This window comes from Gymnoscopelus braueri (genome assembly GCF_963280865.1).
Source record: "Gymnoscopelus braueri genome assembly, chromosome: 12".
Lineage (NCBI taxonomy): Eukaryota > Metazoa > Chordata > Actinopteri > Myctophiformes > Myctophidae > Gymnoscopelus > Gymnoscopelus braueri.
The window spans coordinates 37274189-37291170 of NC_137614.1; the positions used below are offsets into that span (position 1 = coordinate 37274189).

The following is a 16982-nucleotide window of genomic DNA, read 5'->3' on the forward strand; positions in this document are numbered from 1 at the left end:
GACTAAAACATGTCAGAAGACTAAAACTAAACTTTTTTTTTTTCAAAAGACTGACGAAAACTAAATCATAATTTGCTGTCAAAATCAACACTGGATAGAATGCACAATATCATCCGAGTGGCTCAGGTAAGGTCATCATGTCATGATGACTAGATATTATTCTACACAGTTCACTCATTACCGACCGCGATCATTTAGAATGTATTCATCAGTACAAACAAATACATGTCCAACACGACTGCTGTCGGCAAGCTTATCACATGACCTGACCTATGTCCCCTCTAAACTGGTTATTCTGAGGAATCCATTGACTACATTTCTTAGTGGGTCTAACGTTTATCTAATATCTAATGTGTAGTTAAAAGAAACAAGTTGTACCTCCTTGTCTTGCACCCCTTTGTACCTGAAATCACAATGTGAAGGAAATAGCTACACAGAAACATTTTGCAGTTTAAAAAAATAACACATATAGACTAGGTACTTAGATAGAAGGTGAATCTGCACACTGGCAAGGAAATAATCCAGTTTTAAAACATTATTCACGTGACATTTGTTTATTTTTACAGTGCCATATACAAACTATAAGGTGCAAGTGGAAACATTGAAAGGGGGGATATTTCAGCACATCAAGCTCGACCTTTCAAACAAGAACTTTGTGAAAAAAAGAGGATACCACTGAAGGTTACCCCGTATGATCCCGACTTTCCTGCAAGAACAGAAATACAGGCTGGGGGTTATCACAAGGCAAGACCACTTAAACCTAATCTCAGTTTGAGCGTAGCCCCATTACAAACCTCTCAATCCGCTATACAGCTCCGAGATGAGGTTCCACTGTGAGCTCTACCGGAATCGGTGGAACGGCCGCAAAGGGTCCGTGTATTACCCTTTTCGCCACATTGTATCCAAAAACTAATGGTAGTTTCCAAACTGTAGGCTACAGGTGTTTGAGGTATGGTCCGGCACCCTAACTTTTTGGTTACTCCATTCAACCCGGAAAAAAAACCTACGTCAGCTGCCAGTACTGCTCCCGGTTCGGCTACAATAGGCTCTATGCACAGCAGCCATATTGGAAAGAAATTGGGCATCTCCTTACTTCCTTCACAGGTGTTACCAATGATACTAATTAAGGCTCTGTTCCATTCTGATCAAACAGAGTCAGGGTGCTGATATTGTGCATGTTGGCTCTCTGGAAACACTCTCAGGGTTCCTTGAGGGGGTTTCGAAATAGCCCCTTACGGGTGTGTAACTCTGCGAGTGTACAAATGGAACCAAATGGACCCTTACGGGTCCATTTCGTTCCATTTTTATGGCGGTCCTTGAAATTAAGTTTTGAGAACCACTGTGCTACACTAAATGGAACGGAGCCTTCATTAGTACCATTGGTAACACCTGTGAAGGAAGTAAGAAAGGGGTCCAAAGATTTTCCAATATGGCTGCTGTGCATAGAGCCTATTGGAAACATGGCCACAGGCTGACTAAATAAGCCATTTTAAACGGTTGTTTCGTGACGGACCAAAAAGTTAGGGTGCCGGACCATACCTCAAACATCTGTGCAGTTTGGAAACTACCATTCGTTTTTGGACACGATGTGTCGAAAAGGGTAATCCATGGAACCTTTGCGGCCGTTCCACCGATTCCGGTAGTGGAACCTCATCTCGGAGCTGTATAGCGGAGTGAGAGGTTCGTAATGGGGCTAGTTTAAGCGGTGCTATGTAGAAGACTCACCGCTCTGGAAAAACATGTTGGATAACATATTTCCATATCGATGCTCCTTTGCCTACGCACAACCTAAAACAAATAAAGTACAGTATACATACATATTAAAGGTGGAAAAATAAGGATTTGTTCCGATGACTGAATGAGTTGATATGGACAGACAGGAATAAGTCAGTGGTGGAAAGTATTTAAGTAAATTTACTCAAGTACAGAACTTAAGTACAATTTTGAGGTTTTACTTTACTGGAGTATTTCCAAATTTCAGTACTTTTACTTCAACTCCATTACATCTCTGAGGAAAATATTGTAATTTTTACTCCACTATAATTATTTGACAACTTTAGTTACTAGTTAATTTGTAGATTTGAATTATTACTACAAAACATACATTAACCACTTCCATTTAAACTTTGGCTATTTGAAAATATCAGATCTACAAGCTCCCAGCGTGTACACATTGCGTTGTGAGCTTGTAAAATCAGCTATTTTCAAAAGAAATACATTTTATACATAATTATGATACCTTGTGAAATGGGACGAGTACTTTTACTTTTGGTACTTTAAGTATATTTTGATGCCAATACTTTTGTACTTTCACTCAAGTACATTTTGATTACCGGACTTTTACTTGTAATGGAGTATTTCTCCATTCCACTATTGGTACTGTAGCGTCCCGATAGCGCCACAACTTCCTCCACTGAGGGAACTAGCTTCTTTGGCACAGGGGGTTTTGGCCCTGCGGGTCATAGGTTCGACTCCGGCTCAAGCGTTGCACTTCTCGGCGGTTACATTGGTGTCAGAAGTGGGATATTATAATAAAGATTGAGCCTAAAGCGTGGATTACGTCTCCGCCTCCTTTCCTGGGAACGTTACATTGGTGTCAGAAGTGATTTTTTTTGTAATTTTCCCACCACTGGAATAAACACCTACGTTCTCATATAGCTGTCATCTGGGAGAGACTGGGGAGGCAGGTTGCCCACCTCTTCAACTCACGCACAAGGTTTCCGTCCCCCATTCTGGACAACAAAACACACACAAATGTGTCAATAAACAATCGTCACGCAAGAACAACAAGGCCCATGGCCAACTGACTGTTTTATAGCGTCAGCGTCCTCTCCCCACCTGAAACCAATAGAGTCAATCACTCAGTCCGTGCTCCTCTCTCGCACCTGCAATCACTGTCAATCACTGAATCCACACACATCAGTCAGTGGTGGAAAAAGTAGCCAAATGTTTTACTTAAGTAAAAGTATCAATACTGCAATGTAGAAGTACTCCGTTACAAGTAAAAGTCCGGAATTAAACATTTACTTGAGTAAAAGTACAAAAGTATCTGTACCAAAATGAACTAAAGTACCAAAAGTAAAAGTACTAAAATGTTTGAAAATAGCAGATCTACAAGCTCACAACGCATCGCAATGCGACAGATTGTGAGCTTGTAGATCGGCTATTTTCAAATAGCCTAGGTATACAATAGGGCTAAAGTGGTTAATGTATGTTTTATAATGTAATGATTTATATCTGCAAAGTAACTAGTAACTAAAGTCTTCAAATAATTGTAGTGGAAGTATAATATTTCTCTGAGAGTGGAGTAGAAGTTATAAGTATTGAAAATTGGAAATACTCCAGTAAAGTAAAAGTACCTCAAAATTGTACTTAAGTACAGTACTTGAGTAAAGGTACTTAGTTACTTTCCACCACTGATCACAGTGCTATTGATGAATAGGAACTTAGAGTATACTACGTTATACAATTGGTTGATTGATCATTAAAATGAACACATGCTCTGAAAATGCACACGGACCACCCATCTGACCACTTATCTGTGAGCTTGTAGATCTGCTATTTTCAAATGGCCGAAATGTATATAGGGCTGAAAAGGTTAATCTATGTTTTGGAATTGTCGTGGAATTCTGATCAATCAGCAATCGATAAGGCACATAGGAGTCGAGACAATATTCTAGGTGGAGGTGGTTATGCTTTATGTACATGATATCATGGTCAGAAGTACTAACACTCATGTCAGTGGTACGGTAGTTCTGCCTCGAGCACAGGGCAGAGATCATAGTTATACTGTAGCTGCCTGAAGGACAAACTGAACCATAACAAGATAGTCTGTACCAAAACAATAGCTATTAGGCCTAATGGAGACATCTAGGCTCTTACAAGCTGTCAAATATAATAATGTATTGTAGAAGTATTATAAGGGATGGTATAATATAAAGGTTAGATATAAGCAGCCATATAACTTCTTCCTCAATTCCATCCTTTTTTTTTCTTTTCTTTTTTTCTTTTACATGCAAATATAATAAAAAGAAAGAAAATCTTCATAAGACTAAATGCAAGGTTATTCATTAATTATCACATTTGATGAAAATAAAAGAATAATTGAATGTCAATTGATTATGGTCAATAATGATAGATACGATTGTGGATAGAGTTGAAAAACCTACGTATAGGAAAAGATGACTATCGCCCTCAATTAATTGCACCACCACCTTGATGTAATCTGTTGTTGTTTTTCTTTTGAGCGGCGGCCGTAGCCCTCAACCGGGTATATCATTAATATGATCAGTATCAATTGGTAATTCATACACAATAAACTTCAGGTCTTTCGTTCCAAAAATAGTTGGCTTCAGTGTAAGCGACTAAGCGTGTGTGTGTGTGTGTGTGTGTGTGTGTGTGTGTGTGTGTGTGTGTGTTCTTGTCCTTGGCAGTAAGATAACAACGAGGTTTGTGAGCAAGTTCATAGAACAGTTCTCCTTTTTTAAGTTTGTGGGGGGGGGGGGGGGAGAGAGAGGTTACTAGCACATCACCCTTCTCCAAGCAAGATTCGCGCTTGCTTATGGATCAATTGTTTCTTCTTCGTCCTCAAACAAGTTTCAAAATCAAAGTCCCATGAAGGCTCGTCATCCAAGTCAGAAATAGCATTAACAGGCAATAGTGGCCGGTTTGTTACAAACGAATACAGAGGCACTCATAGATTGTATACATTGAATGTCCACACACAAGAGTATCAAGATAAAAAGAAATGGCATTGCAGCTTTAAAAATCTATCCAAGAAAATAAATCCCATTTAGTGTCTACACTGTCTTGTGATGTCATGTTTTGTAAAGGATATTGATCTGCGGAACAATTTATAAACACAACATTCTTGGCCAACCAGTTTAGAAACACCTCCATGGCTTGGCAAAAACATAATCAAAGGCCATACGATTTGTTGTGGGATCTTGGTGGCCACATTAGGGACATTTGGGTCCCAGTGCCCTCCCTTCAGCTGTGAAACAAGGTGATAAGAGAACGAGCACACAGCTCATACCTGTTTTCATGCATCTATAATGATTCAATGAAATTGTTATTGGGTTGATTAATAAGGTTAGTGAGTTAGTTAATTAATTTTCATTCACTTTGATTGACATACACAAAAACACATACACAAAATGTAAATGGAAACACAATAAAACAACTTTCCTGTGCCTTTTGCACAGGTCAACTGACATTATTCTCGGGCTGTACAAAATTGTACAAGTCTCTTCTGTAACCAGTCGACCTGTTTCAGAGAAATGGAAAATGAACGACAACAAAAAGCAACTTAATCCACCTAATCAGAGGTACCATGGCAATGGAAATAAAAGTTAAGTCAATGATTAGCAAAATATTTTTTATATAATATTTGCACCATGGTTGATGATGTGAAGTATGGACTCCTTTGAAGATGAGTTTTCAGCCACTACACCAACTGGCAACATAAACTACAAAGCAAATTTCAGCAATGTCTGAAATTACTTGAGTCTCTCTAGTTATGGCACTGAAATCACTCAACTCAATGCTATAATGTCTATTAATTTTGAAACGACAAAATATGTGGACTATTGAGTATCAGGACCACGGAAAATATTCACTTAATAAATTACTAAAATGTACAGCACTTGTGAAAATATCAAATAGCTAAAGTATGTTTGCAACAAAAATAGCCTACACTACTACCAAGAAATATGCAAATTGTTCAATGATCATGAGCGGGTTAAGATTTAAGGGGAAAGTATAACTTTATAATAGGTATTCACACTACCAGAAAATAATTGTATTTCAATTTGCGGATTAAGACAAGAAGGTGTTGCTATCTATGTTTTGGCTATGTCTCCCTCCTTGTACATGTAGTGAAAAAGTCAAATACTTGGCATTATTTTGGATGAGAACTTGAACAATCAATGTTTTTGTGATACACATGTCAAATAAAATAAAATAACAGCCCTGAACTAAGTGATACAACGATGACTCAAGTGTGAAATTACTTTGTAATCTTAACGGAGACTAAAAATAAAATATTCTTGATCATTGCTATAAGATGAGTGAAAAACTAAAACAAACTAAAATGGCCAATGCAAAATGGTGTGCTGTAGAATATATATTAAAAGAACTCTGCTCAATATTGAGCTTTCAATGTATTACAATTCACTTTCAACATTATGATTGTCCCTTCGGAAATAATATTTTTAATCATGGCACTTCATAGCCAGGGAAAAACCCTGTCTTGCATTCTATCATTCAACTGTTTACATTCCATTCCATGTGCTATATAATATTAACCTTAAAGAAAACTCTCTAAAACTGTACTTGTGAACCTCACTACAACTCAACTCAACTCAAATGCAACAGAAATATATATATACTAAAACTAAATGTAATTAAAATATCAACACAACGTCTCTTATCTAGAAAAGCATGGTTGGCAGCTTTGAAAGTATCTCAGCAGGGTGTAACCTGAAATATTATCTTTGGTTTAAAACAAATATATGTATATAAATATTTTAAATTACAACGTTATTCATTGACATATCTATCCAATTTATTATCATTTATTCTTACATTGGAGTACTAGCACTCATTTAAAAATGGTCTTGATTGAAGTACACAACATGTTCCCGTTCAGTTAACTAACTTGACATGAGGCCTGCACAATTAGATTAATTTGAAAATATATAGTTTGATTGTGGCATTCTATTTAACACTACACATTACAACAGTTTATCACTTCAATTTGGTTGTTATCACTTAAGTTATTTCAATTATGTTAGTCTATGATGTCACTACACATAAGATGTTATATTATATTACTAATGGGGCACTGTTATTATTTGATCTGTTGAAACTTCAATCTATGCAAAATCACGGTTACTCTATAATATATTAGTGCAACTACTTGTTTGTTTTGTCAAAACAGAAATAAATTTGTTTTAAATTACGATGGGTTCCTGAGCTAATAAGTGTCATGTTTGTCTCCTCTCTGGTGTATCTTATTTGTAAAAAATAAAATTGTGTTGTGTCCTGCCCAGAGCGATAGAAAATGTATTTGTTTACACATGTCGAGGCCCCAACAACAACGATTAGCAGTCAACCTTGCTTCATATAGTCCACTGCTTGCTTAGACAATGTGTCCTTCACCATGGCATAGTTGTTAGTGTGTCTGTAACAGATAAAAGTTTATGAAAAATCAAGCTTCGCTCCCCAAGGCTTGCTCTCTGGTCACCATAGGTGTCATCAGAAATGAGTCTCGTGAACACTGCAGTTTGCAATGTTGGTGCCCACCCCACCTGCCTCAGCATGTCGATCAAAATGCATTATTTGTCTTTCACATGTCTCTTTCAGTGTACATTCCAAGTAGTGCATGTTTCCAGTTCATAGAAAGAAATGACCCTCCGCCACACATTGTTGCAGTCTTCGAATGTGAAACAAACACAAATTTTAACGTCTGAGATTGTTTTTTGTTTTTTTAATATATATATATATATATATGATAATGTGTAAAATAATTACAGTTACAGTGTATGTGACACCAGAAGTTATTGTTTAAAAAAACAAAAATAATAATACTGCAGTATATGTTGCAAATCTCACTATTGTGCACTATGGCTAATGTGTAGCCTATTTGTCATTCTAAATGCTATCAATTGAAGTGTCCTGGCCTCCCATGCAGGCATTGTAGCCTTGTTTGGTCTATCACAACTAATATTTATAGTTTCCTTCAATAAGTATTACGCGCGCAAAATGTGTCTCTCTACTCAGTTGACATTTGTCCTTGCTAGGGGGTTGGGGGGTGGAAAGGTTATTTGTACTCAAAGCAGGAGTTATCATTATTATTATTATTTTCAAACTAGATACAGTATATACTTATCTTATTCAGACGGTCAAATTGGCGTTTTATAGTTTTGCTTGCTTGGAACGTCCTTGCTGGCTGGCACTCCAGATTGTTTTCTTGTGCTGTAAAGCATAATAGACTGGCAAATATTCAGTTAGTGTCAACAATACAGACTCTCTACGTATGTTGACATTTAAAAGGCACCGTGGTGCTTTGCATAGTTTCTCGTCTGGTACAAGAAAAAAAAATGTTACTCGTGCACACTATATAATAGTAAGCAGGATTATTCAGAATATTTTACATACTAATAATTACTTGTTAAGTGCCATATTGATAACATTGTGAAGAAAATAAATCTCAGTATTGGTATTCTCTACCGTTCCAGAAACTGTCTTACATTTTCTGTTAGAAAGAAATCTGCCCTCTCCCACTGTAAGAAGACAGTGCCACTGGTTACAATTTATCTTCAAATGTATTCATTTCAAATACCCACAATATCTAAAACAATATATGGATCCAATTTTCTTCCAATTATCACTTGAGGCATTCCAGCCAACTCTATTTTACTGTTCCCACTTTTTTAAAAGCAACAGCCAAGAAAGCCTTTATGTTTAAAGCTTCTTCAGATTGGAATAACCTACCGGCAAATATTCGTTCCATTTCATCTTATTATCTGTTCAAAAATTCATTAAGTCTTCTTATTTTGAGAGTGCATGTACATGTCTATAACTAATTAATAACTATAACATTGTCATTTAACCTTTATTAATCACTCTAAATATACTGACATTCACCATTTTTATGCTTTACATGTTCTGTTGTTTTATGTGTTTGTCCAGTTATTGTGCATAATTGTCACTTTCAACTTAGTGTCCCTAATTTTGGGCTTACAAATCATATTGCAGATCTACAAGCCGATAAAAGTATTAAGGAACTAAGGAAACAGGAGAAAGGCTCCTACCCTATGGGCCTCATAGCTCGGCAAGGCTTACTTATCAACAATGTCATTGCTCGTCTCTATATGTATATAAAGATAATATAGTGGAAAATACTTCCCACGCTGTCACTGATTTACTTCAAACTTGGCATGCTTGGTGCTTCAAAATATATTTTATAGTGTATCTTGTATTTTCTGGCATTGTCTACCTGACTTAAAACTACAGGTTTTCTACAGGGTCTCTTATCTCTTCCTGCACAAAAGCTCTGTATCTGTCTCACTAGTTGACCACTGGGAAAGTTTTGGGTCCTAACCAGCCGTGTTGGCCATGTTGAAACTAAACATTTCATTGTTTAATACGACAGATTCAATTAACTCTTACTTCAAACTACAAGTCTTATTTCAAACACTTATTCAATGATAACTATTTACTTCCACCAATACTTAAGATTAGATCACTATCGGACAATTACTATAAGGATGAATTAATTTTTCTTACTTCAAATATAAGTCTTACTTCAAACACTTATTCAATAATAACTATTCACTTAAACAATGCTTAAGATAAGATCACACTTGTTTAATATTTAACAACTCTTCATCATTGAGTATTACTGAAAATCAACAACAAAACGGCTATTTAACAGTAATGATTACTGAAAAGTCGTAGTCTCAACAGAACTACAATGGTAAAACTAATCACACCTCTCTCTCTCTGTCTCTCAATTTAATTCATTTCAAATAGCTTCATTGGTATGAATGTAAATATTGCCATATAGCACTCGATCTCTCTCATCATCAATTTCTCTCTCTCTCTCTCTCTCTCTCTCTCTCTCTCTCTCTCTCGCTCTCTCTCTCGCTCTCTTTCATTCAAACATCACTGCATCACATGTCATGGTGCACCACGACATGGAGAATTGTATAAACCACACAGAGTCTATATGATCGACAACAAAAATGTCTGCATCTATCTATCTACTTCAACTTCACACATACACATATTCATCCACACAGAGCCACTCACATTCACTGGGACCTACACAGAAACTCTGCAGTAGTGGGGCATTCACACAGATCACAAAATGTACATTCACTCTCAGGGCACACAGATCTCACACCTTTACACTATAGGGGGCGGGCATAGCGACGTCACAGGGTCGAGACGCCGTTAAATCAGCCCACTTTCGCCGCCATAGTGAGTGAGTAGATTGACAGCTGCCACAAGTGTAGAGTAGTGTAGTGTGTAGTCTGTAGTCCTGTGTTTGTTGTCCAGCAAGTAGACGGTGTACATTATTATCTATCTCTTAACTTGTCTGTTGCTCTAATTTAGCAATGGTACGACAGTGCTGCATTATCGGATGCAATGCCAAGGTTTCAGACGTTAAATTAAAAAAGTTAAATTGCACACATTTCCAACCTGTAAGAAAAGCTTTGGAGATCAGATGTCGGAGATATCAAAGAAACGTCGTATGACTTGGCTTGGGTATCTTAAATACAATGAGATTGAGCTAACAGCTAAATTGTGTTTCTCTATGTGTCCAGTCTGAGAAACGTTGTCTAACGTGGGTGGCTCACGGTCACGGTGGCTGAGTAAACAGCCAGGGACTCTTGTCTGTCTGTCAGCAAGTGTTCAGACGTCGGAGATATCAAATAAATGTAGTATGGCTTGGGTGTCAGCTGACGAAATAACATAACCTTCAACAACATTCCCAAACACATATAAGCTCAAACGAGCATGACAGCACACAATCAAAAATATAAACGAGGCGAGGCGAGCATCAGCGTTGCCATGTCGGTTTATTATAAGCAACTTTGGGCTTCTTTTTCTGTAAAGTTGCTTGTAAAATTGGTAGTTGCGGGTTGCGTTTTTTTGTGTGGCTTATTTATAAAGTGTACTTGCTTATTTAGGCTTATTTAGGTACTTGCTTATTTAGGCTTTAAAAAATAAATACATTAATTTAAACCAGTGGTTCTCAAATCTTTTCATGAAAATGCTTTGTGCCAGGGAGCATTTGTGTTGTTAGAATGTTTTTAAAAATATTCCAAATATTCTTTATTTTATTGCAAGAGTTTTTTTTAATAGCCTATGTACAAGCTCACGTGAGCTTGTAGATCGGCTATTTTCAAGTAGCCGATGTCACTAAGCCACTTCTTTTGGGCTTGTTTTCATAGACCTGGTTGCTTATTTCTCTCGCAAAATATGGCAACACTGATCGCAACAGGTCCGTTGTGCACTTTCTCAATGATCAATGAACGATATAAAATGAATAATAATACTTCGCTATAATAATATTATAAATATATATATAAATAATCAGTACTCAAGATGACTATATTTTATTTCGGTTACACAACTAAGCAACAAAACGTTGTTCTTTTCAGGTAAAATGAATGACTGACTGGGCACTGTCATTACATCTGATCTAGGGCACAGATGTAATGACTTTTTTCCAGGTAGCGTGCCTTTGCCTCTGCTTTCAGCTTCTCTCTATATGGTATCTCTCTGTCACGCATTGCCCGGTCCATCTTCTGTCCTTTACCAATAAATTCGCTGTAGTTCAGGACACGGTCGTGACTCGTGAGTAACTGTCAATGTTGTTGATACGAGCTGTTGTTATGGAGCTCACCTTATATGGCCACCGGAACTACTTCCGCCTAAGCTTGGCCACGCCTTTTGCCCGTTCTCTATAGGGATCTACAAAGGATTCCTCCCAGGAAGTCCACTAGGGATCTTACACCTGCACAATATAGGGATTCACACAGAATCCTCTCAGGCCGTCACACAGAATCTCACCTTAGGGTTCACAAAGAATCCCTCAGGTCGTCACTCAGAATCTCACCTGCACACCTATTTAGGTACATACTTCAATAAGGAACCACATAGACTCTACCATAAACCTAATAACAACAACAACATCAACAACAACGACAACAACAAGAATGATAACAATTACTGAAAAGATATTTTCAACAACTATCTGTTAATTGATAAACTATTCTTCACTTTCCATCTTCCTCTGCTCTTAGACACTATCTGAGTGTGTGTGCATGCGTGCATACATGCGTGCATATGTGCGTGCGTGTGTGAGTCAGTGAGCGTAGGGTGCGTGCGTGTGTATGAGAGTGTGTGTGCGTCAATGTCTCTCCTTCCTTAATCTGTACTGTCTCTGTATTTGTCACTCTGCTATAAGTCCAAGCACATCCATTTAACAACAATTAAAGGCAGCATTATATCAATTCGATATGAAAGTTGCGAAAAGTATGAATTCAGTGGAGTATTGTAGAACAAACTATTTACCACACTTTAGGGTAGGCTCTAATTTATTCCTTGTACATTATAACGTAGGCTCTGAACTATTCCTCACAAACATTTAATCTCATATTTACTATTAACGCAGGCTTCACTGATTGTCCTGCTTACCGGGTACTTTTAGTTAGGGTCTAAAAGTTTTCGTGGCCCACTTTGTTGCCGGTACTAAAGTGTATCATTTAGCCTTAGGCATACAATCTCAAATTTAGTGAACCTTGTATACTCTCAGGATCCCGAGTCCTCGCTTATTATTACTACAACAATTAACAATGATTAGAAATAATGATACGAATATTAATAATAGATATCCTCTTAATCTTATAGGCCTTAGCTTCACACTTCCTTTAAACAAATCAAAACGTGTTCTTCTTACTACAATACTCTCTTACCCATGAAACTATGAACCTTTATAAAACAACAACACACATTTAAAACAATATTTAGCAACACACAATTAGACTTAGACTATTGTTTGACTCCTCTATCAATACAGATTTGGCAAAGTTTAGAATTCCTCCATCATGACAGTGTAATTTAAAATATATCATGGTCAGAAGTACATTAACACTCATGTCAGTGGTACGGTAGTTCTGCCTCGAGCACAGGGCAGAGATCATAGTTATACTGTAGCTGCCTGAAGGACAAACTGAACCATAACAAGAGTCAGAATGCTCAAAAATGCTGGCAGAAGCTACCTGATCCCTATAGAAAGCCTCTGGCAGTGAATGTGTTTATCCTATGACCCAAATAATAATTACCAATAATTACCTTTCAGCAAACGTGCTTAAAGCATGTCTGTTTTTGAATTTTTCCAACCTGGGCGTTATTTTCCTAGTCATGCTGATATGTTACAGTAAACATTTCATTACGTATTTCAACATTGAGTGTCACATACATGAATTAACACTCTGTGCAGCTATAGAATACAATCCCACGATGCTGACAGAGGAACATTAAACCCATTAAGACCTGAAGCCAATTCTACAAATGCCTTCGAAATCCCAACAGTTTTCTGAAAAACGTATGTTTCTATATCAGTGGTGCTCAAACTTTTTCATGTCAAGGACTCCCAAAATGATATGTATTTGGCCGTGGACCCCCATCTCAAAATATTTTGTCCCAGGGAACCACAGAAGCAAAGATTTGAGTAAAAAATGTTCGCTTTAAAAGAATATATATATTCAAAGATTTGCACATTTTCACATTTTTCAGAAATAGCAGATCTACAAGCTCGAGTGCCGCGCTACGAGCTTGTAGATCTGCTATTTTTGAATAGCCAAAGTGTAAAATAATGATTTTTAGCTTGAATCAAAGAATAACACAGATGCGTTCCAGGTCTTATGGGTTAATAAACATGAAACTAAACATTGAAAGAAGTAAAGAAATATATAATAATAATAAAAAAATCCTGCTGATCACCATATAGAAACGACTCAGAAAATAAGGCCCAGGTTGAAAAACAAGATATTTGAGGATGTAAATTTTCTGACATTTCATAAACGCAAAACAACAACTAAACGATTAATCCAAATTTATTGGATTATTTGAGAATGATAATTTGTTAGTTGCAACCGTTTAACTTATCCTTCCTGTCATTCCCGCTACATCTGTATTAGTAACATGGTGTTCTTGTTTTTCTGTAGGATGTCAGGCAGGAGCAGATCAGGGGCCTTATGAAAGGGAATTCCTCAGCCAAGACTGAGCTGACCTGTCTGCACAGGGAGGTGTGGATGTCCTCTATTGTATTGTACTTGTACTACAGTGAATGGAAGTGGAATACTGCATGTCACAATTGTTTTTTATTTATTTTACAATTACTGTACTGTCTCTCTGTATTCAGTTAGTGCAGTTTGTCCAGGGAAAGCTGGTGCCGCAATTCGGAGAAGTCATCACAGCAACAAAACACCTACGAAACTCTGTTTCCCAGGAGGCCAGACATTTTGGAACAGTTTCGCTTTTGGCTCTGGACCGTAGAACTGTTGAAGGGTAAGGGAGAGTTTCATGCATCTGGTTGTTAACCCATTAAGACCTGAGGCCGATTCTAAAAATGTTTTCTAAAAAAAATCACGATTTAAAACAAAAATAGCAAATCTACAAGCTCATAGCGCGGCACTCGGTGCCGCGCTATGAGCTTGTATATCTGCTATTTTTGAATAGCCAAAGAAATCTTAAAATTACACAGATGCGTTCCCGGTCTTAATGGGTTAAATTGGTGTACTCTGGTTAAGCTATCTCAACAGATCAATCAACAGAAATGACTACATTTGTATTTTTTCCATTTAGTTGGGTAACAAAGTTTGTCTTTATTATTTCAGAGCGCAAAGAATACCAGCATCATCGCTGTCCATCCATCGTTTGCAGTCTTCTTGCTTCCACAGCTTGTGTCAAAGCCTGGCTTTTCCACTGTACAGGGTAAGTAAGCCTCTGCATATTTTACAAGGATCTTAACCTAACAAAATTGAAATTACATAATTTTTCTTACATTTTCTGAAAATTGGGGTAAGACAACATAAACTAGAAAAAGTGCTCCTCGGAGCACAGGTCTCCGCCAGGTCAGGTACATTATTGTGGCCTCCTGGTGGCGCTATAACAGGCCAATGTGAAAAAGGTGTCATTTCTTCCTCGGCCTAGTGGGAATGCGCCCGTGAAATTTCACGGAAATCGCGCGTTCATGATTTGAGGCATTTTGTTCAAAACAGACCAATCCTGCAAACTTTGGAAGCCAACCTTAAAGGCATACTAGGTAACGTTTTCAACAAAACTAAAGTTAAATTGTATATCTTTTGTGAGTGGCAAAAGTTTCACAACACCCACTCCATGAATTTCACCCCCGGAAGCCTTTTATTTATATATTTTCTATTGAACGTGGACTGGGGGGACTTTCCCGGGAAAATGACGTTCCTGGCCAACGTCATGACGTCGTGGCCGACGTCCTGGCCGAACACCGCAACGGTTTCCTGTTTGGCCAGGAACTACAGCGCTATAACGAAAAGGAACCTCACGCTGATTTTAAGAGAATGTAGGATTGGAAGATCGAAAAAGAACATAAAAAGAAAGCACAGCTCATGGTAACTAATGCTCCACTGGCTAAGAGAAACGATCCGTAGATAGTATAAAACAATTAAAAGATCGCTTTTTGAAACGCTTCCGGCTTCCGGTGAAAACGAATGGAATTCTGGGTAATCGAGGACTAAGGAAATTGTATGCAGTGACGGTAGTGACCAGCAGAGGTTGCTAAAAATCGTTATTTGTGATTCTGCATTGTACAACTTTAATTAGCCAATCAGGATGGAATATGGAACATCGGACAGATCCGTGTTGATCACATGACTATAGAGATACTGTGTACTGATTTGCCTGATGTTTGGATAAAATCTGTAGGAGTAATATCAGAAAATGAGTTTTGCACAAATCGGCCTCCTGGTGGCGCTATAACAGGCCCATGTAAAATATTTGGGGCAGAGGTTCTGAATTGGCATCCAGGGAGTGTGCACAGTTTCGCAGCGACCGGGCCAACGATGCCAGAGATTAGCTGCTCACAGACAGATGGACACACGGACGGACGGACGGATGGACGGACGGTGGGTAAAACATACTCTCTCGCCATGCCTTTCGGCCTGGCAGAGACAATTAAGCAAGTTCTCTACACAGACAGATGAGTCTTAATTTTTTATTTATTTTTTACAAAGGATGCTAGGCCTATTATTTTGCTTTTCAGCGGCCTCTGTTGAGCATCTAATTGTACAAATCCACTGTGTAATTGTGTGGATTTGGTCTTGGTGCTGTGAGCCTCAATGTATCTAAAATATGCTCTTCTACTGCTCGTCTCACTCCCTATCCCTCCCTACAGGCTCCAGAGGAATTGTACTCCCAGACTCGCTCCCAGCTTCTTGAATTGTGTTTTCTCCGTCACCTGCTGCAGCTACCACCACTTTGCAGAAAGTACAGCAGCAGGCAGGGCTGCTGCGTGAACCTGACCAGCAAGGTAAAACGAGGAAGATCATCATCAGAAACATTCAGCTTCATTATTCTTAAAGGGGTCAGAAACGGGTCTCGTATTGAGAGCTGGTTGCTGTGCATAAGTTGCATTGCACACTACGCAAGAATAAGCATATGTTTTGGTGTTCTAATCGGTCTATGTATGCAACAACAGAACTCTCATCCTTTGTTGTGCTTCGAAGCCCGAAGCACCGAGTGCCGCGCTATGAGCTTGTAGATCTGCTATTTTTTTTTTAAATCGTTATGTTATGCAAATCTTTAACTATATATTTTTAAAGCAAACATTAGTAACTCAAATCTTTTTTTTATATTTTATATATTTGTATTTTTTATATATATATTTTTATATATTTTTTATTTGTTTAAAAAAAAAGGATTTAGAAAAATTTCCAGTCAACATGCACCATGTTGACTGGAATATAGTTTTCATAACAGTTATTAATAACTAAACCATTAATAACAGTCTTTGTTAATTCCCCCATGTGTGCATGTGTTCCAATTTACAGGTGGAATCAACCAGCCCAGCATGCCCTGCCTGAGATCAATAAAGGAGGACTGACTTTTCAGCAGTGGTTACAGAGGTGGAAACAAGCTGCCAAGACTTCATAATAAACACAGAGACTCAGAAGAGGGAGTCCTGGAAGTTGCAGAGCTATGAATTGTATTAGGTGGTCAGAACAAGAATAACCAGATAACCTATCCAAACGGTTTCTCTTTGGAGTATGTTGATATGTTATTGGTGCTATGTGAATCATATTGTCTACTGTGTTTCTTTTTTTATATTGATAAAGGATATGGATTAATACATGTTTACTCGAACTAAACAGAGCTGCCTTGGACCTTCTTTAAGTTCACCGCCTTATTTTTTCCACTGTCTACAA

At 37.8% G+C, this 16982-nt stretch overlaps 2 protein-coding genes across 2 annotated transcripts in view; one reads left to right on the forward strand and one right to left on the reverse strand.

Annotated features, from left to right (window-relative positions):
- The window catches only part of e2f1 (E2F transcription factor 1), a 67069-nt gene that overhangs the window by 11896 nt on the left and 38191 nt on the right, over positions 1–16982 (reverse strand). The gene's annotated exons all lie outside the window — the stretch shown is intronic.
- LOC308096541 (HAUS augmin-like complex subunit 5) lies at positions 100–16640 on the forward strand (the record flags this gene model as incomplete). The annotated part of the gene is made up of 6 exons (XM_080443958.1): positions 100–126; positions 13746–13826; positions 13943–14088; positions 14418–14514; positions 15953–16087; positions 16608–16640. The coding sequence occupies 6 exons, from the start codon at positions 100–102 to the stop codon at positions 16638–16640; spliced, it is 519 nt and encodes a 172-aa protein (XP_080300084.1).